At 40.4% G+C, this 27,008-nt stretch overlaps 2 protein-coding genes and 1 pseudogene across 10 annotated transcripts; 1 reads left to right on the top strand and 2 right to left on the bottom strand.

Annotated features, from left to right (window-relative positions):
- Window positions 1-458: 458 nt before the first annotated feature.
- Window positions 459-13,759, top strand: METTL5 (methyltransferase 5, N6-adenosine). Of its 8 annotated transcripts, none has more exons than XM_055289665.2 (8): window positions 461-535; window positions 764-915; window positions 3,353-3,467; window positions 4,145-4,326; window positions 5,816-5,898; window positions 9,973-10,024; window positions 12,987-13,054; window positions 13,657-13,759. In XM_055289665.2, the coding sequence occupies exons 2-8, from the start codon at window positions 807-809 to the stop codon at window positions 13,693-13,695; spliced, it is 648 nt and encodes a 215-aa protein (XP_055145640.1). In that variant the 5' UTR covers window positions 461-535; window positions 764-806; the 3' UTR covers window positions 13,696-13,759. The 8 variants fall into 8 exon arrangements, with proteins under 8 accessions (XP_063500844.1, XP_063500845.1, XP_063500843.1 ...); XM_055289666.2 differs by having other exon boundaries at window positions 462-535; window positions 13,005-13,054; XM_055289667.2 differs by having other exon boundaries at window positions 462-621; window positions 13,005-13,054.
- On the bottom strand, window positions 9,132-9,210 carry LOC129489099 (uncharacterized; annotated as a pseudogene).
- On the bottom strand, window positions 13,454-26,949 carry SSB (small RNA binding exonuclease protection factor La). 2 transcript variants are annotated; one of them, XM_055289663.2, is made up of 13 exons: window positions 26,777-26,867; window positions 26,394-26,436; window positions 24,721-24,795; window positions 19,846-19,949; window positions 19,584-19,758; window positions 18,508-18,615; window positions 18,330-18,430; window positions 16,876-16,947; window positions 16,531-16,573; window positions 14,999-15,139; window positions 14,462-14,648; window positions 14,192-14,323; window positions 13,454-13,848 (listed from the first exon to the last, which is right to left on the bottom strand). In XM_055289663.2, exons 3-13 carry the CDS (start codon window positions 24,784-24,786, stop codon window positions 13,760-13,762), a joined length of 1,218 nt encoding a protein of 405 aa, XP_055145638.1. In that variant the 5' UTR covers window positions 24,787-24,795; window positions 26,394-26,436; window positions 26,777-26,867; the 3' UTR covers window positions 13,454-13,759. The 2 variants fall into 2 exon arrangements, with proteins under 2 accessions (XP_055145638.1, XP_055145637.1); XM_055289662.2 differs by lacking the exon at window positions 26,394-26,436 and having other exon boundaries at window positions 26,777-26,949.
- Window positions 26,950-27,008: the final 59 nt, after the last annotated feature.

Raw genomic sequence — 27,008 nt, 5'->3', positions numbered from 1 at the left:
AGGCGTGAGCCACCGCGCCCTGCCTCTCCACTACCTCTTCTTTGGGTTTCTTTGACATCACCACTCCTGTGAGAATTGCAAGGGACAAAAATGACGTTAAAATTGAGAAACAAAGTTACAATAAAATAAGGCATGAGAATGGCGAAGGGGGTAAAGGTGAATGGAGATCGCTACTTTTTAAGCCGAGACTTGGGAAACAAGAAGAGTCACTCTGGGCCATACAACAAAGTGACTGTGACTTTCTCTCCCGCATCCCTTTCACTCTGTCTTTCCCCATCCTTTGAGGACCCGCAGGTACTCATGGCAAACTAGAGGGTAATGAGCACGCGACAGGCAGCGAGGACTGGCCGTGGGTCAGCGAGTAGCGCAGGCTTTGCAGGCGGAGGGGATGGGGCAATGAGGCCCCCAGGTGGCCAGCGGAACCCCGGCTCAAGACAAATGTTGCAGCTCGGCGCCGGGCCGCCGGGCGGCGAACGCGTACGCGCGTGCGGCCTGGCGCTTCCGGCCCCGGCCGAGGTGCGGGTCGCCTCCAGCGGTGCGTGGTCGTGGCGCGAGGGATCCTGGGGCTGCTACAGCAACGCGCCACCGCCGTCTCCTGGGGCGGCTTGGGTTACCCGGGAGGTGGGTCAGAGGCTCGTCCCGGGCCCTGAGTCCGGGCGTCTCCTTAGGGCGCGTCTTCGGGTCCGGCCGGCGGTGCTGAAAAAGGGGAGAAGGTTGGGGGTAGGGAGGAAACAAGATCCCAGTTCAATAGATTTCTCCGCAGATCCTGTGCCTTCAAACCCTACGAGTCCATACTTTAAAACAAAATGAAGAAAGTAAGGCTTAAGGAACTAGAGAGTCGCCTGCAACAAGTGGATGGATTCGAAAAGCCCAAGCTACTTCTAGAACAATATCCTACCAGGCCGCACATTGCAGGTAGGGCGGCTGGTTCACTACGCCCCGGCTTTCGGAGTTAGTCCAGTCTATTCTGTGATAAAAATAGAACAGTTATTTGGATACAGAGAATGTCTAGAGAAATTCTGCTGAAAGATCACCTATCGCGTTAGAGAGGTCTTCTTTGACACTGCAGCTCAAGGCACGCCTCTACAGACACACACACTATCGTTTTACTGTCTAGTTTTCTGCATATCCCTTAACACTGCCAGACATCTTTTTAATGTGTTTTTTTTCTCTTCTCACATTACAGTCTCTTTGAGGACAAGGAATTTGTTAGTCTTGTTCATACTTGGATTCTCAGTGCCCAGAAGAGTCGCTGGTACTATTTAGGAGCTCAGTAAACATTTACTAAATAAGGATCAGTTTCCCATCGCTACTAATTGCCTACGCAAGGATTCTTGTGCTATACTCTGCCCTAGAATACCAGAGTTGATAGTGGAATGGTAGTTTAACAAAATCAGAGTATGTGCTGTGTAAAGATGAGCATGCATATTTTAACAGATTTTCTGAGCATTCTGAGCATTAGCATTGTTGCTTCATGCCAGACATTGATACTGGGAGTACAAGAGAGAATACAGGAAAACATATATCTGTGTTACCGAAGTCATTGGAAAGCCTTAGGGGAAAAAAAATTTATTATTATTATTTTTTGAGATAAGCGTCTCACTCTGACACCCAGGCTGGAGTGCAGTGGCATGATCACGGAAACTGCAGCCTTGACCTCCAGGACTCAAGTGATCCTCCTACCTAAGCCTCCCGAGTAGCTGGGACTACAGGCATGCACCATCATGCCTGGCTAATATTTTTTATTTTTTGTAGAGGCAGCGTCTTGCTATGTTGCCCAAGATGGTCTCAGACTCCTGGGCAGAAGCGATCCTCCCACCAGGGCCTCAAGAAGTGCTGAGATGACAGGCATGAGCCGCTGAGGCTGGCCCCTTAGGAAAATTAATTTTCTGAGAGTACCTGCAAGGAGTTTTTTCCAGTTCCAAAATAGTTGTTTCTAAGTTGCCAATGAAAGTCAAGGAGAATACATGTGTATTTACACTTAACCCCAAGATACTGTCATGATTCCAACCAAAAATTTACACAAAACTACTGTGTCGAGGTTAAGACGAGTTTTCTCAAATAGTGACTTACTGGTCTTCTGACTGTAGGTTTTTTTAGTGATATCCAGTTTAAAAAATAATAACAACCTGGCCAAGTACAGTGACTCACCCCTATAATCCCAGCACTTTGGGAGGCCAAGGCAAGAGGATGACTTGAGCCCAGGAGTTCAAGATCAGCCTGGGCAACACAGTGAGACCCCAGCTCTTAAAAAAAAAAAAATTAGCCTGGTGTGGTAGTATGTGCCTATAGTCCCAGCTGCTGTTACTAAGGCAGGAGAATTGCTTGAGCCCTGGAGTTTCAGGCTGCAGTAAGCTCTGATCTGCGACTGCACCCCAGCCTGGGTGATAGAGGTAGACCCTGTCTCTGAAAAACAACAACAACAAAAAAACTCTGGATCCGCAGGTATCAATGGCCAACAGTCCTTGCTGGGTTCAGATATCTTCAGGGAAATATCGGTGGTGGTGGTATTCATGTTTAACCTTCAGTGTATCTAACACCCAGTAGTTCTATTATCAGGTCTCATTTGTAGATTATGAATATATATGTCTGTAGATCATGAGTATGTGTGTCTAAAGGCTACATTGCGGAGCTTATGGTGCTTGTGTTCTGGTGACAAACTTGTTACAACAAAGTTCTGTGGCTAGGCACAGTGGCTCATGTCTGTAATCCCAACACTTTGGAAGGCCGGGTTGGGAGGATCGCTTGAGCCCTGGAGTTCGAGACCAGCGTGGGCAATATAGTGAGAACCTGTGTTTTAAAAAAAAAAGGGAAAAAAAAAAGGTTCTATGTCTTTGTGATGCTAATGCTTGTTTGATAGTGGTTCCTAGTCTTATAGATTTCACAGATAAGTAAAATTTCAGAACAATTTTGGAAATTGATAGAGTTGCCAAATTTATGTTGACAAAAAAGGATTTTTTAAAAAACCATTTACTCTTACCATTCTTTCATAAAAATATTTCAGCATCAAAGAAAGAACCAATATGAGTATATGGCAATGTTTTTAACAAGCTGAGGAAAAACTAAACATTTTGACTTTTTTTTCTTATTTTGCATCAGAGACTGGTCACAGTTTTGTCATTCTTGGCATTGCTAGCAGACTATTTTTTGAGAAACGCTGGTGGGTATTAGCTTCCTTTATGGTGCCTCTTACGACATACCAAATTATTACACCTTATCTTTTAAAAAAATAATCTGGAATGGCATTTGGGGAGGACTAAGTAATGCAACACAAGAAATTATTTTAGAAAGAGTCATTTGCACAAATTAGATTTTAGTCACCAGCTTGCTTATTCTTTCTTTTATTTTTTAGCATGTATGCTCTATACAATCCATAACACTTATGATGACATTGAAAATAAAGTCGTTGCAGATCTAGGATGTGGTTGTGGAGTACTTAGCATCGGAACTGCAATTTTAGGAGCAGGGTACGTAATGCAATATATGCTATTTGGGTATTGGGTGGCTTTAATAAGGAGCATCAATGGGATTAACTGAATTATATTTATGAGACTCCACAGAATGAGATATAGGAAGCAAAAATCTGATACTGAATACATTTTGAATGGGCAGAAGATCTAAACAAACTACACAAATTAAATAAAAATGGTGAAAGCAGCAGTTCCTTTTATACAAACCTGAGTTTCCAACCCCTGCCAGGTTTGGAAATTATGCTGTTACACTTGACTGGGCACAGTGGTTCACGCCTGTAATCCCAATACTTTGGGAGGCCAAGGTGGGCAGATTACTTGAGCCCAGGAGTTTGAGACCAGGCTGGGCAACATGGTGAAACCCCATGTCTACAAAAAATACAAAAATTAGCTGGATGTGGTGGCGTGCGCCTGTAGTCCCAGCTACTTGGGAGGCTGAGGTGGGAGGATTGCTTGAGCAGTGCAAGATGGCACCACTACACTCACCTGGGTGGCACAGCAAGATCCTGTCTGAAAAAAGAAAAAAAAAAAAAGAAGAAGAAAACACTCACTCTTATTTTGCTAATTGGGTTAAGAAGATATATGGTAAAAAAAAAAAAAAATAGCTAATTTTGGTTTTGTTTTTACTTGGGAGCTATAAGTCGCCACTCTTTGTGTGTGTTTTGTATTTATAGGTTGTGTGTTGGATTTGACATAGATGAAGACGCATTGGAAATATTTAATAGGAATGCAGAAGAGTTTGAGTTAACAAATATTGACATGGTTCAATGTGATGTGTGCTTATTATCTAACAGAATGTCCAAGTCATTCGATACAGTAATTATGAATCCTCCCTTTGGGACCAAAAATAATAAAGGTTTGTAACAAGAATCGGGTATATTGGTATATTTATAGAAAAGATTTTAAAACCATTTTTAAGGCCAGGCGCAGTGGCTCAGGCGTGTAATCCCAGTGCTTTGCGAGGCTGATACAGGAGGATCCTTTGGGGCCAGGAGTTGGTAGCCATCCCGGGTTAGACCCTGCCTCTACACATACACACACACACACACACACACACATTTTAATTTCCCAAGTGTGGTGGTGTCCTGCCTCTACACACACACACACACACATTTTAATTTCCCAAGTGTGGTGGTGTGCCTATAGTCCTAGCTACTCAGAAGGCTGAGGTGGGAGGATCACCTGAGCTCAGGTATTCAGGGCTGCCATGAGCTATGAATGTGCCACTGCACTCCAGCCTTGGTAACAGCAAGACCCTGTCTAGAAAAAATTAAAAATAAAAACCATTTTTATCACTGTTTGGGCTAAGTGATTTTATCACTCTTCATTAAATAAACCAAGGCTAAGTGATTTTATTACTCTTAAGTAAACCAATCTCTTATTTGTATAGTTCTTATAATTTACATTTCAATTTGTTTAATGCATGGCTAAGAAACTGAGTTTTTCAACTTTCGTTTTTACAAATTTGTATTAAGTAAACAAAGATAGTCATGTCATTTATGGTATATCTCCCATTTGCTTTCAGGAATAATTTGCCTAACCCTTATGAATGAATTTGAAACATAGAAAGAATTTTATACTCTTAGAATCTGTTTTTTAATGTCTTAACAGACCCAAGGGTTTCTACATGTGCCCATCAGTAACAGTGACTCACTGTGGCTGTTAATTTTGTGTGTACTGTGGGCAAGGAGGTTAGGAAGTCAGTGAGGGTAGAAAAAGACATGCATAGTTTGGCTGGGCGCGGTGGCTCATGCCTATAATCCCAGCACTTTGGGAAGCCGAGGTGGGTGGATTACCTGAGGTCGGGAGTTTGAGACCAGCCTGACCAACATGGAGAAACCCCATCTCTACTAAAAATACAAAATGAGCCAGGCGTGATGGCACATGCCTGTAATCCCAGCTACTAGGGAGGCTGAGGCAGGAGAATCACTTGAATCTGGGAGGCAGAGGTTGTGGTGAGCTGAGATCGTGCTATTGCACTCCAGCCTGGGCAACAAGAGTGAAACTCAAAAAAAAAAGACAGGCATAGTTTAAAAAGTACCCTGCCCTCACCAAGATGATTCTGAATAGTACTCTATGCATTTCCTTCTCCCTTTTTTGAAGTCATTAATGTTGGAATATAATATTAGAATTTTTACTTTATCCTTATTTAACCAAGACAGTATAATTCTGGTTTTATTCTACCAGCCTTAAAATAATATTTTGATAGTTTATTTGTACCCTTATTGCTGAAAGATTTCAAGGTGGCTATTTTGAAGTTTGGAAGAAAATGTTTCTAAATCCTACTGACTTAATCTTCTATTTTGAGAAGAGGTAAATAGGAGCTTTTTTTCTACTCTTCACAGGGACAGATATGGCTTTTCTAAAGACTGCTTTGGAAATGGCAAGAACAGCAGTATATTCCTTACACAAATCCTCAACTAGAGAAGTAAGTTCAAATCATCTGATATTCTGTGGCATTTATTTTTAAATTCATGACAGTGTTTTTAGGATTTGCTGTGAATACTAGATACCACAGTATCTATTTCTCCTGACCTTTTTGACATCTGAAACTTAGGAACTAAATTTTCTGCTTAACCAGCTAGCATCTGATTGGCCTTTTTCCAGGCTATAAGACTTATTTCCTCAAAGATTTTTTTCAGACAGGAACTGTTGCCAGAGGAGAGACTATAACTCAGGAGTAGAAAAGTGTGTTATAACTAGGATTACTGTATGTTTTGGTTTCTCTGAGTAAGTCTTAGTTGATCCCTTTTGTCCCATTGTCCCAGTGTGGCCTGATGTACTTAAGGGAGGCAGTAAGGCCAGGTTTTCAGAACACTGAGCCTGGAGCTAAACAGATCTGAGTTCAGAAATCACCTATTCTTACTTTTGCAGCATATAACCCATGGAGAGGTGTGTAAGTTGTATTCCAGGAAACTGGGGGGAGGGGCAGTACATTTTTATAGTGTCAGTATAACACAATGGTTAGGAACAGAGATTCTGAAGCCAGACCAGACTCTCTGGGTTCAGATCCAAGTTCTGCTGCCTCCCAGCTGTTTTCTTGGTCAAAGTAATTGAACTTCATCATCAAGGTAATTGAGCTTTTGTCATCTATACTATCCTCACCTATACTCTAAGTGTAAGGGACTGAGAGTACCAATTGTACTTCATAAGATTGTGAGGATTACATGAGTTAATATTTACAAAGCACTTAGATCAGTGTCTGACGTGTAATTGCTATGTGTTAGCTATTATTATTTAAATCATACATGTATTCAAAGATTTTAAAGTGATTTTGTAGGAAAAATACTTAATTCATGTCAATACAGTGTATAAGAACCCAGTTGGAAATAATACATTCTAGTTACATGGTAATCTGATAACCTTTTAAAAAACATAAAATATAACAGCTAAAAAGAACTATACTGCTAGTAATAAGTAGTGGTACATGTAGGCAAGCAACAGGACACAACATAGCTAGTAAATAAATCCTCACTATATATGAAAGCAAACACCAGTAAACATTGGTATCCAAACGTGTGTCCCCAAGAACACCCTCAGGTTTAATGATTCACTAGACAATCTCATAGGACTCAGCATCTAGTCTCATTCATGGCTATGATGTATTACAGTGAAAGGATATAGGGCAAAATCAGCAAAGAGAAAGGTGCATTAGGCAGAGAATGGGGGAGACCAGGGCCAAGCTTCTAGAGTCTTCTGTCAGTGGAATAACACAGGACACACTTAATTTTCCCAGCATGAATTATTGATAACACACGTGAAACATTGCCAACCAGGGAAGCTCATTAGAGACTCAGTGCCCAGGGCTTTTATTAGGGACTGATCATGTAGGCAATTCCCTTTCTGACACATACCCAAATTCTAGACTCCCAGTAGGAAAACAGGTGTTCAGCATAAACAGTGTTAGGCACAGTGAGACACTATTATTAAGGGAGTAAGGAGTGGGAACCTTCCCAAAATCTAAGTTCCCAATCTCCAGCCAAGGGCCAAACTAAGCAGGCCTTTCTAAGGATAGGCAGCCAGGCCTGCTGTGAACTCTTTTCTGCACAGCTTGGCATAACATGATTTTTTTTTTTTTTAATTATACTTTAAGTTCTAGGGTACATGTGTACAACATGCAGGTTACATAGGTATACATGTGCCATGTTGGTTTGCTGCACCCATCAACTTGTCATTTACATTAGGTATTTCTCCTAATGCTATCTCTCCCCCAGCCCCCCACCCCCCAACAGGCCCCCATGTGTTATGTTCCCCTCCCTGTGTCCATGTGTTCTCATTGTTCAACTCCCACTTATGAGTGAAAACATGCAGTGTTTGGTTTTCTGTCCTTGTGATAGTTTGCTGAGAATGATGGTTTCCAGCTTAATCCATGTCCCTGCAAAGGACATGAACTCATCCTTTTTTATGGCTGCATAGTATTCCATGGCGTATATGTGCCACATTTTCTTTATCCAGTCTATATAATTGATGGTCATTTGGGTTGGTTCCAAGTCTTTGCTATTGTGAATAGTGCCACAGTAAACATACGTGTGCATGTGTCTTTATAGTAGCATGATTTATAACCCTTTGGGTATATACCCAGTAAAGGAATTGCTGGGTCAAATGGTATTTCTAGTTCTAGATCCTTGAGGAATCACCACACTGTCTTCCACAATGGTTGAACTAATTTACACTCCCACCAACAGTGTAAAAGCATTCTTATTTCTCCACATCCTCTCCAGCATCTGTTGTTTCCTGACTTTTTAATGATCGCCATTCTAACTGGTATGAGATGGTATCTCATTGTGGTTTTGATTTGCATTTCTCTGATGACCAGTGATGATGAGCATTTTTTCATATGTCTGTTGGCTGCATAAATGTCTTCTTTTGAGAAGTGTCTGTTCATATCCTTTGCCCACTTTTTGATGGGGTTGTTTTTTTTCTTGTAAATTTGTTTCAGTTCTTTATAGATTCTGGATATTAGCCCTTTGTCAGATGGATAGATTGCAAAAATGTTCTCCCATTCTGTAGGTTGCCTGTTCACTTTCATGATAGGTTCTTTTGCTGTGCAGAAGCTCTTTAGTTTAATTAGATCCCATTTGTCAATTTTGGCTTTTGTTGCCATTGCTTTTGGTGTTTGGTCATGAAATCTTTGCCCACGCCTATGTCCTGAATGGTATTGCCTAGGTTTTCTTCTAGAGTTTTTAATGATTTTAGGTCTTACATTTAAGTCTTTAATCCATCTTGAATTAATTTTTGTATAAGGTGTAAGGAATGGATCCAGTTTCAGTTTTCTACATATGGCTAGCCAGTTTTCCCAGCACCATTTATTAAATGGTGAATCCTTTTCCCATTGCTTTTGTCAGGTTTGTCAAAGATCAGATGGTTGTAGATGTGTGGTGTTATTTCTGAGGCCTCTGTTCTGTTCCATTGGTCTATATATCTGTTTTGGCACCAGTACCATGCTATTTTGGTTACTGTAGCCTTGTAGTATAGTTTGAAGTCAGGTAGCGTGGTGCCTCCAGCTTTGTTCTTTTTGCTTAGGATTGTCTTGGCTATGTGAGCTCTTTTGGTTCCATATGAAATTTAAAGTAGTTTTTTCCAATTCTGTGAAGAAAGTCAGTGGTAGCTTGATGGGGATAGCATTCAATCTATAAATTACCTTGGGCAGTATGGCCATTTTCACGATACGGTGCTCTACACTTTCGGAGAAACTTCTCTAGTAACGAACTATAGAAATGATCCCTGAAAGTGTAGTCTTGGCATAACATGAATTTTATAAAACTCAGTTTTACCGCATGAACTGAATTCCCCGTGTACATATATCTCTGCCAAATGGTTTCTAGGCTAGCTAGCTGTATATATTAATGAAATAATGCTACAGAAACCATATGAGAACATTACACCTTTGATAGATTTCTGAAATAGTCATGCACCCTTTAACAACAGGGATATGTTCTGACTAATGCATTCTGAGAAATGCATCCTGAGGTGATTTCATCATTGTGCAAACATAGAGTGGACCACGGAGGCTCTGTGGTTATAGTCTATTGTTCCTAGGCTACAAACCTGTCAACCTGTTACTGTATTGAATACTACAGGCAATTGTAACACAATAGTATTCTTTTGATCTAAACATATATAAACACCAAGACGGTAATGTGTTGTGTTATGATGTCAAGATAGCTACATCACTAGGCAATAGCAATTTTTCAGCTCCATTTATAATTTTATGGGACTACCAAAATATATGCAGTCCCTAGATAACCCCAAATGGCATTATGTGGCGCATGAGTAGCTTTCTATCACTTGGATTTATTGTGTGATTTGGTTCAGATTGTTAAATGTATTGAAATTGATTTCTTATTTTCAGAATACTATCCATTCAATTGAAATTTTTATAAGCTTCTAGATTCTAATGAAATTTTAAGCTTAAAAACTCAATCTCAAGTATTAGTAAAAAGCAATTTTAAAAAATCATTATTTAAAAATCAGCTCATAACAACATATTATTTATGTTCAGCATGTTCAAAAGAAAGCTGCAGAATGGAAAATCAAGATAGATATTATAGCAGGTAAGACAAATCTCAATCCTAATATCCAAAAGGGCCAATATGTATTTGCCCAACCAAAATTTTCATGCAGGTGCTGAGAAGATATACTATAAAGTATGCTTTACAGTGTGGCAAGATGTGCATGACTGGTAATAGATTGGAAATGGAGTAAAAGCAGAATGAACACTTAGCCTGAGACTGTCCTAATTTATGCAATTTACTGAAAATTTCTAATAGCACTCAAGTATTTGGTCACTCCAGACTTAGGCAGAACACTGTATAGCAGAACAATGGCTAAAAACATGAGCTGGGGGCCAGGTGTGGTGGCTCACGCCTGTAATCCCAGCACTTTGGGAGGCCAAGGTGGGCAGATCACCTGAGGTTTGGAGTTCAGGGGTGAAACCCCGTCTCTACTAAAAATATAAAAAATTAGCCGGGCACGGTGGCACACACCTGTAATCTCAGCTACTTGGGAGACTGAGGCGGGAGAATCACTTGAGTCCCGGAGGCAGAGGTTGCAGTGAGCCGAGATCGCACCACTGTTCTTCAGCCTGGATGACAGAGGAGACTCAGTCTCAAAAAAACAAAAACAAACAACGTGGGCCGGGCACAGTGGCTCACGCCTGTAATCCCAGCACTTTGGGAGGCTGAGGCAGGTGGATCACAAGGTCAGGAGATCGAGACTATCCTGGCTAACACGGTGAAACCCCGTCTCTACTAAAAATACAAAAAAATTAGCCGGGCGTGGTGGCAGGCGCCTGTAGTCCCAGCTGTTCAGGAGGCTGAGGCAGGAGAATGGCATGAACCTGGGAGGTGGAGCTTGCAGTGAGCTGAGATTGCGCCACTGCTCTCCAGCCTGAGCAAGAGCGAGACTCCATCTCAAAAAAAAAAAAAAAAAAATGGGCTTGGAGTTGGTCAGATCTTAGTTTGAAATTCATTCATGGAAAATGCCATCACATTACTCCTGGATAATCTTCTAATTTCATTTTCTTTTCTTTTTTTTTTTTGAGACAGAGCCTTGCTCTGTTACCCAGGCTGGAGTGCAGTGGCAACCTCTACCTCCTGGGTTCAAGCGATACTCTTGCCTCAATCTCCCGAATAGCTGGGACTACAGGCATGCACTACCATGCCCAGCTAATTTTTTAATCTTTAGTATAGAGACAGGGTTTCGCCATGTTGGCCGGGCTGGTCTTGAACTCCTGACCTCAGTGATCCTCCAGCCTCGGCCTTCCAAAGTGCTGGGATTACAGGTGTGAGCCACTGAGCCCAGCCTCTAATTCTATTCTCTAATTGCCCCTGGAATCAAATAACATTTATCTTTTTCTTCTTCTAAATATCAACACTATGAGTAAATCATGTTTGATACATTTTTATTACTAAATTGGGTAATAGTCACAAACATCAAAACAGGAAAAGCATATAACTACAAGCTAATTATAATCTAAGCCTGAAATAAGAGTGCAATAAGGGAACATGTTTTTTCACAGTAATAAACTAATAATGAATTGCCACTGTAGTGTTAAACATACAGCTAGATATATTACTGTTCATAATAATTAATAATGTAATATATACCTCTGTTCGTCTTCCTGTTATTTTCAGTGTTGCATTACTTAGACAGTTTTAGGGGTGTTTTTTTGTTCTTGTTTTTTGAGATGGAGTCTCCCTCTGTTGCCCAGGCTGGAGTGGAGCGGCACGATCTTGGCTCACTGCAACCTCCACCTCCTGGGTTCAAGAGATTCTTCTCCTGCCTCAGCCTCCCCAAGTAGCTGGGACTACAGGCGCACCACCACGCCCAGCTATTTATTATTATTTTTAGTAGAGACAAGGTTTCACCATGTTGGCCAGGCTGGTCTCGAACTCTTCACCTCAGGTCATCCGCTCACCTTGGGCTCCCAAAGTGCTGGGATTAGAGGTGTGAGCCACTGCACTTGGCCAGTTTTAGGTATTATATGCAGTATGGAACACCTTAGAACAGTCCCAGTAGTATACCAAGCCAGAGCCTTGTTTCTCCAAATGTGGTCCTCAGACCATCAACATTAAAATCCCTGAGATTTCCTTGTTAGAAATAAAGAATTTGAGGCCGGGCGTGGTGGCTGACGCCTGTAATCCCAACACTTTGGGAGGCTGAGGCGGGCAGATCATGAGGTCAGGAGATCAAGACCATCCTGGCTAACACTGTGAAACCCTGTCTCTACTAAAAAATACCAAAAAATTAGCTGGGTGTGGTGGCGGGCACCTGTAATCCCAGCTACTCGGGAGGCTGAGGCAGGAGAATGGCATGAACCCGGGAGGTGGAACTTGCAGTGAGCCCAGATCGCGCCACTGCACTCCAGCCTGAGGGACAGAGGGGGACTCCGTCTCAAAAAAAAAAAAAGAAAGAATTTCAGGCTCCACCTAGACCTACTGAACTAGAATCTGCATTTCAACAACATCCCCAGGTGATTTGATTGCACATTAAAACTTGAAAGCTGTGACATACAGGAGTAGCAGACTCACTGCCATCCCTCTAAAATAGATCAGTAGTAAAGAGTTTGGAGAATCTACATTATTCTTTAGAAGGAAGAAATATGAAAAACTGGTTTTCGTTTTAGACCTTAGGAGGAAAATGGGTACTTACTACCATTATTAAACTCTGGGTAAGAAAATTTTGAAATAAGCATGGTTATGAGATTGTTAGCTATAGACTATTAGGAAATTAAAAATAGAAAGGTACCATCATTTTCATAGGATTTACTTTTTCGTCCACTTTTTATCCTTCTAAACTCATCACTTATAACCTCAAATTTCAGTATAAATGGCCATAATAACAGAAATGCCAAGCTGCAATGGCCAATGCTAGGAATATAGCAAGTCACTGCTTGGATAAATTAAAGGTTCTAAAATGTTCAGCTTACCAGCACTTAACACTTTTCTTAGTTTTTGTTGTTGTTGTTGTTTAGTCAAGGGTGGTAAATGCTTGGAAATATAATTTTATCCTTAGGTGGCTTTTGTTTTACAGAGCTTCGATATGACCTGCCAGCATCATACAAGTTTCATAAAAAGAAATCAGTAAGTCTCTTGATTTTCACTGGTCTACATTCGGTATTGAAAAGCTTTCTGAGCCAGACGTGGTGGCTCATGCCTGTAATCCCAGCTACTCAGGAGGCTGAGGCAAGAGAATCGCTTGAACTCAGGAGGCAGAGGTTGCAGTGAGCTGAGACTGTGCCACTGAACTCCAGCCTGCGCAATAAGAGTGAGACTCAGTCTCAAAAAAGAAAAAGAATAAAAAAAGAAAAGCTTTGTGACAAGTAATTATTTCTAGTGTTATCAACTTTCCTGTGTAAATATAGAAAGCCAGCCTAGGAGACACCATAAATGGCCTGTGGGAAGGGCCCATAGTCAATAGCTAATATTCTAGTTCTTTCCTAAATGCTTTGGGTACAAAAAGAAAAAAAAAATCAAAAACTGTTTTTGCTCTTTTCATATAGTATATATTTTATTAGTTTGTACTAATACATTCTCATATTACAAAGGCAATTTAATGGAAGAATCTTCCTTTTGATATTTGAATCATCTGAAATAACACAAACAGAACAATACATTCAAAGAAATCTCATTTGCATAACAAAAAGACAAGTTAAACAACAAAAAAAATTTTTCCTTTCTCACAGGTGGACATTGAAGTGGACCTAATTCGGTTTTCCTTTTAAAAGCCCCCGCAAACAAAAGTAGTTTAAAACCTATTTAAAATGAATAAAAAATTGGTTTACTAAACTACTGGTCTCCAGCACCATTTTCTGTTTTCTGTTGTTTGGATGCAGGTTCTTCTTTGTCTGTTTCTTCTCTTGCTCTTTTCACAGGTCCTATAACGTAACAATTAATTTTTGTTAAATTCAACATAAGTGCTGCTCTAGTTTAATACTGAGCACAATTACTAATAATGATACTGTTGAAAAAGATGCAACAACTTCCTTGCACCAATGAGAAAAGGCTTCTCTTAGTACAGACCTGACCTCTAGATTCATCTTCCAAATATCATGTCCCTGACTTATACAACAGCATAACTGAGGTAAATCATGATAGTCCAAGAATGGCACTTATGCAGGAGTTGAAAAGCTCAAATCCCTATTCTCTCTGGCAAATCATTTATTTATGGAAGTAGAAATTTTCTCATGAAACTACCAAAGGACTTAGAAAAAAACTTACCAGTTGCACCATTTTCATCATGTTCATCATCACTAGCAAATTTCGTTTTCTTGCCCTGAAACTGTACTTTTCCTTTACCAGACCCAGGCTGGGCAGCTTTATTACCCTTTCCTTTTCCTTTAAATCTACGACCTGTAGAGACACAATTGAGCGCTCTGTAAAGAATTTTTTTTAAGTCTCTTGTCAATGTTTTTGAACACTGATTAAAGTTATTGCTCAAGTAAATGGGTTCAACAACCAAACTGTTAAAGAAAAATCAGAATAAATGACCTTTTGACTTCCATTTGTTTAGGGATTCTTGTTGGTCTTCTATAATTTTTTTCAGTGCTTCTTTTTCCACCTCTCCTTCTAGTACTTCCCAAGTCACTTCTTTGTTCCTTAATTGTAGGTTACCATTATTTGCATCTTTGGCTTTACCCAATGCTTCCTTGGCTTTTTCTTTAAATAGAATTATCCCCTATACCAGAGACAGAAAACAAAAGCCATACCCTTGGTTTTTAGTCCCACAATTAATTTCTTTGTTCAAAGTAATTTTTCTAAACCTTCCATGTCTTTACCAGTTTGAATGAATTTTACTGAACAGAAGAAAAGGAATGCTACAGAAGTAAAACTGCAATCATCAGTATGAACAGTTATTCATAGTATAATTCAGAAAATATCAGACATCACATCTAGTGACAATAACAAAATGATCAAGTAGAAACTAATTTAATAAACACAATTTTTAAAATTACTTTCTACTAATTTTGTCTAAGTCTCTACAGATTTTCAAACTGATTGCTAAAAAGGATAGGGACGTTTCCAAACCTCTTTTGCTCCTCTGACGAAGTCTATCCATTTTATTTCACCATGATTTGAGAAAAGTATGTGTAAATCTTCTCTACAGGTCTGATCATCTAAATCACCCGAAAATTTCAGCAAGCATCCAATCTTTTCTTCTAGAGATTTCTATAAAAATATACAAAGTGATCAAAAAGTTTCTTAAAAGCAACAACAGACCAGAAATGACTCACATCACATTATAGCTATACAAGAAAAAGACTAGAAACCAAAATGCTATTTTAAAGTAGTTTCTCCCGCCTGGGCAGCAAAAGCGAAACTCCATCTCAAAAAATAAATAAATAAATAAATAAATAAAGTAGTTTCATAGTGTTGGTGTTTTCCTTTGTCATCTTTTATTCCAAAATGGCTTTCAATATTATTTGATCTTATACAACTGGTATTTAATTAGTTATAAACTACATAAATCTGGCTATTAAACTATCTTGGAAAATAATTCTAGGCAGCATTTATCATATTTTAAAAAATTTTTAGGCTGGGCACGGTGGCTCACACCTCTGTGTAATCCCAGCACGTTGGGAGGCCGAGGCAGGCGGATCACAAGGTCAAGAGATCGAGACCATCCTGGCTAACACAGTGAAACCCCGTCTCTACTAAAAAAAAAATACAAAAAATTAGCCAGGCGTGGTGGTGGGCGCCGGTAGTCCCAGCTACTCGGGAGGCTGAGGCAGAAGAATGGCGTGAATCTGGGAGGTGGAGCTTGCAGTGAGCCGAGATCGCGCCACTGCACTCCAACCTGGGTGACAAAGTGAGACTCGGTCTCAAAAAAAAAAAAAAAAAAAAAAAAATTTATAGTCATTATTATTTTCCCCAAATAAAAATTTTTACCTGTAACTTTCTAAATGGAAATACACATCAGTATCTTATTAAGTCAAAAATAAGTCATGTATTAACCTATGATTAGAATCTTTATAAGTTATAGGACATTTTCTTATAAAAATAAGTTCTAGGCATAAATGAACTTTTTCTGAATATTTCAAAATATATTTTCCTGTGTTTTATTATATTTTTTATTTTTAAACAGGGTCTCACTCTGTCATCCAGGCTGGAGTGCAGTGGCATGATCTTGGTTCACTGCAACCTCCGCCTCCCGGGTTCAAGTGATTCTCCTGCCTCAGCCTCCCAAGTAGCTGGGATTACTACAGGCATGCACCACCACGCCTGGCTAGTTTTTGTATTTTTAGTAAAGATGGGGTTTCACCATATTGGCCAGGCTGTCTCGAACTCCTCACCTCAACTGATCTGCCCGCCTCAGCCTTCCAAAGTGCTGGGATTACAGGCATGGGCCACTGCACCCAGCCTTTTCCGTATTTTAGAACATATTTCCTATCCTTAGTTTTCTCTTTTCCCTCAATATAATACCTGATGAATTTACTTTAGTGCAATAACAACTATAGATAGCTTTGCTTACATATTTTCTTGAAAAAGTCCTCAGACTTAAAAGCTATTCATTTAACTTTGAATTACAGATGTACTAGATAGCAGTAATATATACTTACCATTTCAGCATCTTCTTCTAACTTTTGTTTTGCTTCTTGCTCCCTACAAATAAAAATATCATAATTACAACATACTTCTATTTAAGAAAATTAAGTCTTAATAAAGTTAACCAATCGTGATCACTAAACTTACTTAACCAAAGCCAGATGTCCTTAGGTTTTTTTGATCGTCCAATGCTAGACTGCAATGCAATTTGGCCCCAAGATTGTCAAGGCAGCTTAAGATCTCAATGTTTCACTAGCAAAGAGAAAGGTCTACTGCCACTATTTCAGAGCTCACCAACTATATTTCTGTCAGAGCTTTAAAGAATTCAAATTATGTCACGATTAGTTCAACATACTTACTGTTTAGCTCTTAATTTAGCTTCCACTTTATTTTGTTTTCTTTCTTCATTTTTTTTGGCAAAGTAATCGTCCCTAAAGAACAAACAGTACACAGGCTAAGTTCACGAGAACAAAGTTAAGACTGAAGATTATTTTGAATAACTTAAGACATGGCACAGCAATGAATGTTGCACACACTATCAACATAATCATCAACTAAAAATTCAAAATATGCCAAGGAAGTTATTACTCTCTCATGTTTTTTTAAATAACAGCTTTACTAAGGAAAAAATCCATGTGCCACAAAATTCACTCTTTTAAAGTGTACCTTGAATGTTTTTTAGTATATTCAGTTGTACAACCATCACTACTAATTTCAGAACATTTTCATGACCCCAAAAAGAAACCCCCTATCCATTAGCAATTTCATGTTGATTTTCATTTATCATTCATGTACAGGGAAAAAAGTGTATCCGAAGTCTTGCAAATAATATTGCAGTTTTCTATAGTGTTAATTCCACAAAAGGAGAAAATTCTAAAATCCCCAAGATCCAAGAATAACATACGAAAATCATGTTAAATAATTTTTGAGGATTTAACACTGATACTATGACCCATCAGAGTGCATCTCTAAGTCAATCAAATTTAGTATATACCATTTAGAAGACTAATGTACAATCTTCTAAAGTAGGGAACTATGGCCCTACACCTAATTTTATCATGAAAATGCTCTGGTTCATCCCCATTTTTAGACACTTAGACACACATACACAAAGAATGTGACCCAAATCTCAAATCCTTTGTACTGTTAAAAAAAAAATATATATATAGGCTACAAAAAATAAGATGAAAACTGCATTGATATATTTTCCAAACACACAAAAGCCCAAATTTTAATACCCAGCCTGATTAAAAGTTTTAGATGCAAAATCAGTATTAAAACATAACCTCCTTTAATAATGGCTAACAGTGGCTGGGCGCGGTGGCTCATGCCTGTAGTCCCAACACTTTGGGAGGCCAAGGCAGGCGAATGATCTGAGGTCAGGAGTTCGAGACCAGCCTGGCCAACATGGTGAAACTCCATCTCTACTAAAAATACAAAAATTAGGTGGACGAGGTCGCATGCACCTGTAGTCCCAGCTACTCGGGAGGCTGAGGCAAGAGAATCGCTCGAACCCAGGAGGCAGAGGTTGCAGTGAGCCAAGATCACACCACTGCACTCCAGCCTGGGCGACAAGAGTGAAACTTGTCTCAAAAGAAAAAGAAAAAGAAAAAAAATTGTTAACAGTGAAAAGGTACTAATGAACACTTTTAAAGACTATAGTTCTCACTGAACAAATATCAAGCATTTCTCAAAGGTCATCTAAAGATACTAAAAATATTGGCCTTTCAGGGGATACTACTTCCATGCTCCTTACCCTAGTGTGTGTCCATATAACTAAAAGGCAAGGAGAAACATCAGCAAAAAGACTTACTTGAAAAGTATTAGCAGGTCTGTTTCTTTGTACTTCTGGCCAGGGGTCTCTACAAACTTCTTAGCAGATTCAATGCTATCAAACACAACAAAAATTGATCCCTGTAAAAGGAAGGAAAATATTTTTTTAAGTTATGTCCTATATATTTTAAAACTAGAAAAAGTCTGTATTATCATACCTTAAATGCTTTATGCAATGTTCTTCTCATCTGAATATTTAGTACTTGACCTTTATCTTCTAACCATTCTTTTATGTCATCAAGAGTTGCATCAGCTGGGAAGCCTTTCTGTGAAGAGTGGGAAGAAATGTACAAATAACAAATAATGACTTCTCAGATAAACAATTGGAGAGAATTTGATTCATTTTTTCTTGAAATGAACCCAGGATATACCTATCTATCTATATTTCTCTTTGCTAATCACTTAACAGCCTTGTTTAGGAGCCACTATTCTCCAGTACAATAAAAGTGATTCATCTGATATTTGCTTCAAAATAATTCAGTTGAAGCAGAACTAAAACAAGATGATTTGCATGTTCTGTTATTAACTACTAAAGCTGGTGATGGTACATTATTGAATCTATTTATATATGTATCTGAAATTTTCCATAATAAAAAACTATTTAAAAATACGCTAAAGAAAACTGCAATCAAGTTTAGCTGCTGAAAAATAAGAACAGCTAATATGCAATAGGTGCTTAGAATATGTCAAAGATTTCATCCAATGATGTATTTTTTTCATTTAATTCTCACAACAGTTCTACAAGGTAGAAAATATCCACGTTTATGAAGATAAAACTTAGGACTAGGCATGGTGGCTGACACCTGTAATCCCAGCACTTTGGGAGGTCAAGGTGATTGGATCACTTGAGCCCAGGAGACTGACACCAGCCTGGGCAACATAGGGAGACCCCTGTCTCTACAAAAAATTTTTAGCCAGGCATGGTAGCATGTGCCTGTAGTCCCAGCTACTCAGGAGGCTGTGGTGGGAGGATCACTTGAGCCCAGGAGGTCAAGACTGCAGTGGGCCATGATCACACCACTGCACTCCAACGTGAGCAACAGGATGAGACTGTCTCAAAACAAAACAAAACAAAAAGAAACTTAGGTTAAGAATATTACGAAAGGACATACAGTAATTAGTGAGGCTGTGATTCCTGAGCCCTTATTCTTCCATACTTTACTTTCTAAATAAATGTAAGATTTTACTTTCTAAATAAATGTAAGATATTTAAATGCATTACAGGCCCACTTACAATATAAACAGATCTGTTTTTTACATCATTTTTGTACTCATCAGTCACTTCAGGTAGGGGTTTGCTTGGAGACCTTCTGATTTTAGTTTTATCTTCACTGATTTCCATGAGTTCTGCCTTAGATTTGCTCAATGCTTCCACAATTACATTAAAGTCTGTTGTTAGACGGTTCAACCTGAAGAGTACATATAAAAACGTAAGACTCAGCAGTAGCACTCATTGTAAACGGAAAACCTAAAGATTATTTTTAAAAGCTTGTTACCTGTTGAATTTTATCATTATCTCCAAAGGTACCCAGCCTTCATCCAGTTTTATCTGTTCCTTTAGAAACTTGTCCCGTGGCAAATTGAAGTCGCCAAAATAATACTGTGAGATAATTACAATGTATCTCAGAACACTGTATAATATGGACTCCAATCCTGACACTACGGTACCAATTTCTGTTATTTAAAAATACATAAGTTACAAAAGGCAAAACATTTTCCCCAAATATACGATAATGTTTACAATACAAGTTAGCAAAAAGATAAAACTAAAATGTCAATTACTAAAATAGTGTAACAGATGTGTCAATAGACTAGAAAACCTTAAAGAAGAATATATTTAAAGATTATATGAAAAGCCTCTTGAAATCAGTGTGGAAAGAATAGATGGTTAAATAAAAAGAACTGGAATAAATTGGTTAATCACTCAATTTTTATTTTTTTTTTTTTTGAGACAGAGTCTCACTCTGTTGCTCAGGCTGGAGTGCAGTGGCATGAACTCAGCTTACCACAACCTCCGCTTCCCAGGTTCAAGTGATTCTCCTGCCTCAGCCTCCTGAGTAGCTGGGATTACAGGCATGTGCCACCACGCCCAGCGAATTTTTGTTATTTTTAGTAGAGACAGGGTTTCACCATGTTGGCCTTGAACTCCTGATCTCAAGTGATCTGCCCACCTCGTCCTCCCAAAAGTGCTGGGATTGCAGGCATGAGCCACCACACCTGGCCTTCCAATTTTTTAAAATTAAAAAATAAGGGAAAGGGGCCGGGCACAGTGGCGCACGCCTGTAATCCTTGCACTTTGGGAGGTCAAGAGGGCGAGACCACCCTGGCCAACATGGTGAAACCCCGTCTCAACTAAAAATACAAAAATTAGCTGCACATAGTGGCATACGCCTGTAGTCCCAGCTACTCAGGGGGCTGGGGCAGGAGAATCGTTTGAAACCAGGAGGTGGAGGCTGCAGTGAGCCAAGATCGTGCCACTGCACTCCAACCTGACAAAAGAGACTCCATCTCAAAAAAAAAAAAAGGGGCGGCGGGGGGCAGGAGTGGTGGTTCATGCCTAATCCCAGCACTTTAGGAGGCTGAGGTGGGTGTATCGCTTGAGTCTAGGAGTTCAAGACCAGCCTAGGCAACATGGCAAGACCCCAGCTCTCCAAAAAAAAAGGCCAGGCATGGGTGGTACGTGCCTCTAGTTCCAGCTCAGGAAGCTGAAGTGGGAGGATTGCTTAAGCCTGGCAGGTTGAAGTTGCAGTGAGGCATAATTGTGCCACTGTACTCCAGCCTGGGAAAAAAGTAAGACGCTGCCTCGAAAAAAAAGAAAAGAAAAAGTTAAAGTAAATGTTTATCAAATTTAAGCATAGAGGAACTCTCAATATACAAGCCAAGGAAAAACCCAAGTATGACCATTTGGAATGCCAGAAGTAACACAAAAGTAAAAGACAAACAAATTTGTCAAGAATTCTTACAAACAAAGAAGAAGGGTAAAAAGAGAACACCCTAATAGAAAACAGTTAAAGGATATTTTATTGGCCTCGCACGGTGGCCCAAGCCCATAATCCCAGCACTTTGGGAGGCTGAGGTGGGTCAATTTCTTGAGGCCAGAAGTTCGACAACAGACTGGCCAAAGTGGTGAAACCTTGACTCTACTAAAAATACAAAAATTAGCCACACATGGTGGTGCACACTTGTAATCCCAACTACTCGGGTGGCTGAGGCACAAGACTAGCTTGAACCCAGGAGGTGGGGGTTGCAGTGAGCTGAGATCACCGCCACTGTACTCCAGCCTGAGCGGAGAGCAATACTGTCTCTCTGTCTAAAAAAAAAAAGACACTATTTTTCAGAGATCAGGTCTTGCTTTGTTGCCCAGACTGGAGTGCAGTGGTGCAACCATAGCTCACTGCAGCCTGAAATTCCCGGGCTCAATTGATCTTCCGCCTCAGCCTTCCAAGTAACCAGGATGACAGGCACATGCCACCATGCCCAGCTAATGATTTTTGTAAAAATTTTAAAAAATAGGCCAAGCGCAGTAGCTCATGCCTGTAATCCCAGCACTTTGGGTGGCTGAAGTGGGTGGATCACCCGAGGTCAGGAGTTCGAAACCAGCCTGACCAACATGGTGAAACACCGTCTCCACTAAAAATACAAAAATTAGCTGGGTATAGTGGTATGCACCTATAATCCTAGCTACTTGGGAAGCTGAGGAACCTGGAAGGTGGAGGTTGTGGTGAGCCGACATCACGCCACTGCACTCTGCACTCCAGCCTGGGAGACAAGAGTGAAACTCCATCACAACAAATAAATAAGTAAATAAATAATGTACTGTAAACTAAAAAAAAAATCCAACCTCATTTCATTATTAATCAAAGAAATACAATTTAAAGCAACAAGACAGCATTTTTCCCCTAACAAACTGGCTGAGATTAGAAAAAAAACCAAGACTACCTAGTATTGACTTGAACACAGAGAACTAGCCATTCAGGTAGATGTAAACTGACAATTATCAGTGTTTTCTTAAATGTGCATAATCCTTGAGCTGGTATGGCTCCTTCTTAGAATTTTACCTTGAAGAAATCAATAAACATGTTTACTAAGATTTATATCTAAGAATATTTGTCAAAGAATGATTACAGCTAAAAAAATTAGAAAGATGCTTCATATTAAAGAGGAGAATGAAAAAAGTATTGATTACAAAACTTTTCTCCACAAAAATGCATCCTATGTTTAGCGAGGGAAAGGGAAGGAAATAAAATTGTTAGAAATGTACCACTCTGGGCCGGGCGCGGTGGCTCACGCTTGTAATCCCAGCACTTTGGGAGGCCGAGGCGGGCGGATCAGGAGGTCAGGAGATCGAGACCACGGTGAAACCCCGTCTCTACTAAAAATACAAAAAATTAGCCGGGCGTGGTGGCGGGCGCCTGTAGTCCCAGCTACTCGGAGAGGCTGAGGAAAGGGAATGGCGTGAACCCGGGAGACGGAGCTTGCAGTGAGCCGAGATCGTGCCACTGCACTCCAGCCTGGGCAACAGAGCGAGACTCCGTCTCAGAAAAAAAAAAAAAAAAAAAGAAATGTACCACTCTGGTGGGGGATGTTTTAAAAGGTGAAGGCACTATGCTTGTGTGAAGGCAGCGGATATATGGAAAATCTCTGTACCTTCCACTCAATTTTGCTGTAAACCTAGAACTGTTGTAAAATATAAGGTCCACTAAAAAATTTAGTATGAGCATGAAGCAAAGTGTCAAAAGCTTTTAACCTTGATTACCTCAGAAGAGTAGAATTTGAGTTAGCAGGTTGTGGGAAAGATACAACCTTTTCTATATACATCTTAGTATTGTTCTAAGTATTAAACACAGAATGAATAATTTCTAATTTTTCTCCCCACAGTCATAAAGAAATTAATACCAAAAAAAGGAACATAAGACATTTTAAATGCAGAGAGGTGCAGCTTAAAAAAAAAAGCAGTTCTGAGAATTGCAGAAAAACCCCACACCAAACAATATGATCTGAGGGGTTCTTAGCAAGAACTTAAGTTTAGAGATAATTTCCCATGCAACCATTATTGCATGGGATGCATTGTAAAGATTTTAAGGTTTTTTTGAGTTTAACTGAACAAAGAACGATTTGCAAATCAGGCAGCCTCCCCAGCCACAGTATGCTCACAAAGACTCTCAAGTTTCTTCCCCTCGCCCCCGGAACAGTGTCTCACTCTGTCATCCAGGCTGGAGTGCAGTGGTATGATCACAGCCACTGCAGCCTCCACCTTCTGGGCTCCATCAATCCTCCCACCTCAGCTTCCCAAGTAGCTGGGACTACAGGTAAACCGCTAACACACTCAGCTAATTTTTAAAATTTTTTTGTAGAGATGGGGCCTCATCATGTTGCCCAGGCTGGTCTCTAACTCCTGGACTCAAGCCATCCTCCCGCATTGGTACTGCAAAGGTACTGCGGATCACTTGAGGTATTACGTTAACATAAACATAATACCTAAATTTGAAAAAATGCTAAGAGGGTTTTGAAAACAGATACTATATTAAAGTTACTGGCCAGGCACAGTGGCTCACACCTGTAATTCCAGCACTTTGGGAGGCTGAGGTGGGCAGATCACCTGAGGTCTGGAGTTCGAGACCAGCCTGGCCAACATGGTGAAACCCCGTCTCTACTAAAAATACAAAAATTAGCCGGGTGTGGTGGCATGCTACTGTAATGCCAGCTATTTGGGAGGCTGAGGCAGGAGAATCATTTGAACCCAGGAGGCAGAGGCTGCAGTGAGCCGATACTATTGTAGTGAGCCAGGATAGTGCCACTGCACTCCAGCCTGGCCAACAGAGTGAGACTCCATCTCAAAAAAAAAAAAAAAAAAAAAAAAAAGATACTATATTAAAGTTACAACAGCTGAGAACTGACTGGGCAGAAAAAAACTACTAAGATCATCAAAAATATAGTGTTATTTAACAGGGAAGGTACTTTACCAAGGACTTTTATGTTACTTATGTGTCAGGAATTCTTCTAAGTACTTAACATTATATTCACTAATCCTCCAAACTACATTATGAGGAAAGAACTACTATTATCCTCATTTTATATAAGACTATGAAGCTAAAATTTTGTATGAGACTATGAAACTAAAATTTTAAAAAGATAAAGTAACTCTAGTTTATAGTGTTACCTTTTGAAATGTTTGTACATCTTAAGTTTCACAACCTGGCACCACCAATATAAAACTGTATGCTATTATATGTTCATCTAAGAATCAAAGGCAAGCCAAATGTTGAATATGTCCATATACTGAAATTAAATGTTCTTTCTGTATTTGTGTTGAGGTCCTACATTTTCTTTCAAGGCACTTGTTTTTGCAGTTTATAGCACAGGAATCATACCTCAATTTGATGACAGATTTTGGCCTCCAGGGCAGCCATCTTTTCATTATCACCATTTTCAGCCATTGTGGCTATCTGTAAAATTTCCCAAATTAGCATAAAGTTATTTTTTTATATAAAACTCAAGACTAGAAAGAGAATGTTTACAAAGTATTAATATCCCATTGTTTTCTTAAAAAATCAAGAATTTCTATTTTCACGGGTTCAGTTTCTTTACTCAGTTCTCATATATCTCAACAAAGCAACACTTTGGAATAAGTGATGAAAAAATCTAAAAACTATAAAAAACTTGTCTTTCAGTAAATCACTACCCCATCTTCTATGACAAGAAACTGTTTATCTTCACTTAGCTGGTCAAGCAAGCTTTAGGGAAAAAAACTCCAATAACTTACCAACCATTTCCAGTTTTAAACAGATAACTATCTATCAATATATCACCATGGCTCTCTGTGCATTTGTTTGGTATGGGTTCATTTTTTTTTTTTTTTTTTTTGAGACGGAGTCTCGCTCTTGTTGCCCAGGCTGGAGTGCAATGGTGCGATCTCGGCTGACTGCAACCTCCGCCTCCCAGGTTCAAGCGATTCCGCCTTCGCCTCCTGAGTAGCTAGGATTACAGGCGCCCGCCACCACGGCTAATTTTTGTATTTTTAGTAGAGACGGGGGTTTCACCATGTTGGTCAGGCTGGTCTTGAACTCCTGACCTCAGGCGATCCACCCGCCTCGGCCTCCCAAAGTGCTGGGATTACAGGCGTGAGCCACCGCGCCTGGCCTCATTTTTTTTAAAATGTAGTCACAACTGACTTACCCAAACCTTGTTACCAAGTTAGGCATCATAACTTCAAGGTGAAAAACGTTACAGTTCCTTAGATACTCTATGCTAAGGAACATACGAAAACAAAAATGGGAGAATGTGGTCACACTAACACAACATTAAACTGGGGAGTATGCCTACTAATTTACTAATACATTGGATAGCCAGTTTCCTGTTTCGTATTCCTGACATTAGCACTGCAGGGAAAAAAGGAAGCTGTGCTATTGGTTTGCTAGAAACTACAAACCAAGTCTTCTAATTACAAAGTACTTGCCTCCAGGACTCTGCTAAGCCACTCAGTCATCCCAATTGTACAAAAGTTATGTGAACAAATCATCAAGAATATTGCCATTAGTTGACTCTAGTTATGAACTGATGTAGGTACACTTCTTGGAAGCATCGCCTGATACACTGCAATTGCATTCGATACCCTGGATACACATAGGAAGCACTTGCAACGGGGTACTGTGTGATCCACATCCCCCTAGAGAAATTACTCAATTTTATGCATTGTCTTGTCTATCACAATCTACACTCCTAAGTTACTACCGTGATCTAAGGCCCCCTACAAAGCAAACGATGAAATAAAAGAACTATTTAGACCCTGCAAAACCTATTTAGCCTAATTTTGGAACTGCGCTTCATCAGATACTTTTCCAGAATGTACGACTGTAAGTGAAATATTACCCACGTTTTCCCGTTTCACACTGAAACCTGATGTGAGCGATGAAGGCCCTAACAGACCAAAAAGAGTGACGCTGGGGTACATCTGCGGCCCAAAGTTCTTTGGCCTCCAGTCAGTCCCATAGGCTCCACAGAACCCTCTGGCGTTTACCCCGTGCCCACCTCCCCAGAAACTTACAGAGATGGCCACAAGCCTTCGGTGAGACTAGAACGCGGTGGAGGTAAAAAAATAAATAAAAAAATAAAAAAACAACGAAAAGACGCAATGGGGATGGGGGCAGCCACAGTCCCGTCTCTAAGCAACCGCGGAACTGCCTGGGCACCAGCCACGTGCGGGGAACCCCAGGATCCCGCTTTCCTCGCGGGGGCAGCCTCGCCGCCGCCCGCGCCCCCTCGGCTCCACAGCCTCCGGCTGCGGCCCACGCGGCGCTCCGCCTGAACGTGAGGACGGCGAGGGGCGGACGGACGCCGCGAGAAGCAGTAAGGAACGGAAACGCGCGGTCGCGCACCAGCAAAGCGGGCCCTTTTGTAGCTTCTCATTAGCCACCGAGAGTTACTCACCTTTAAGGTTCCGGCCCACAGAAGCCGCGCCACAGGCTCACAAACGGCAACAGCAACGACTCCACTTCCCAGCGCCGCCGGCCGGCCTAAAGCGCTCCAAGAAGATGGGGACCGTCCCGGCACTCCTTGCGGCCTGGGTGGGCGGGGCCACGGACGAGGTGGAGCGGTCCCTGTGCTCTGAGCATGCGCGGCTGCCGGGGCCTCCCAGAGACCCTGGAGTCCCGCCCTCAAT

Source organism: Symphalangus syndactylus, chromosome 8 (assembly GCF_028878055.3).
Source record: "Symphalangus syndactylus isolate Jambi chromosome 8, NHGRI_mSymSyn1-v2.1_pri, whole genome shotgun sequence".
Classification (NCBI taxonomy): Eukaryota; Metazoa; Chordata; class Mammalia; order Primates; family Hylobatidae; genus Symphalangus; species Symphalangus syndactylus.
Note: the sequence above shows the minus strand (reverse complement) of the source record. Positions and strands in the feature narration are given on the sequence as shown.

Excerpts from the sequence above, each read along its gene's own strand:
- METTL5 (XM_063644773.1), top strand. The coding sequence starts at position 807 with ATGAAGAAAGTAAGGCTTAAGGAACTAGAGAGTCGCCTGCAACAAGTG. Across the intron at positions 916-3,352 it reads TACCAGGCCGCACATTGCAG|CATGTATGCTCTATACAATC; the intron begins GTAGGGCGGCTG and ends TTTATTTTTTAG. Across the intron at positions 10,025-13,004 it reads CAAGATAGATATTATAGCAG|AGCTTCGATATGACCTGCCA; the intron begins GTAAGACAAATC and ends TTTGTTTTACAG.
- SSB (XM_055289662.2), bottom strand. The coding sequence starts at position 24,786 with ATGGCTGAAAATGGTGATAATGAAAAGATGGCTGCCCTGGAGGCCAAA. Across the intron at positions 18,616-19,583 it reads AAAACAGATCTGTTTATATT|AAAGGCTTCCCAGCTGATGC; the intron begins GTAAGTGGGCCT and ends CACTCTTCACAG. Across the intron at positions 18,431-18,507 it reads CATTGCATAAAGCATTTAAG|GGATCAATTTTTGTTGTGTT; the intron begins GTATGATAATAC and ends TTCCTTTTACAG.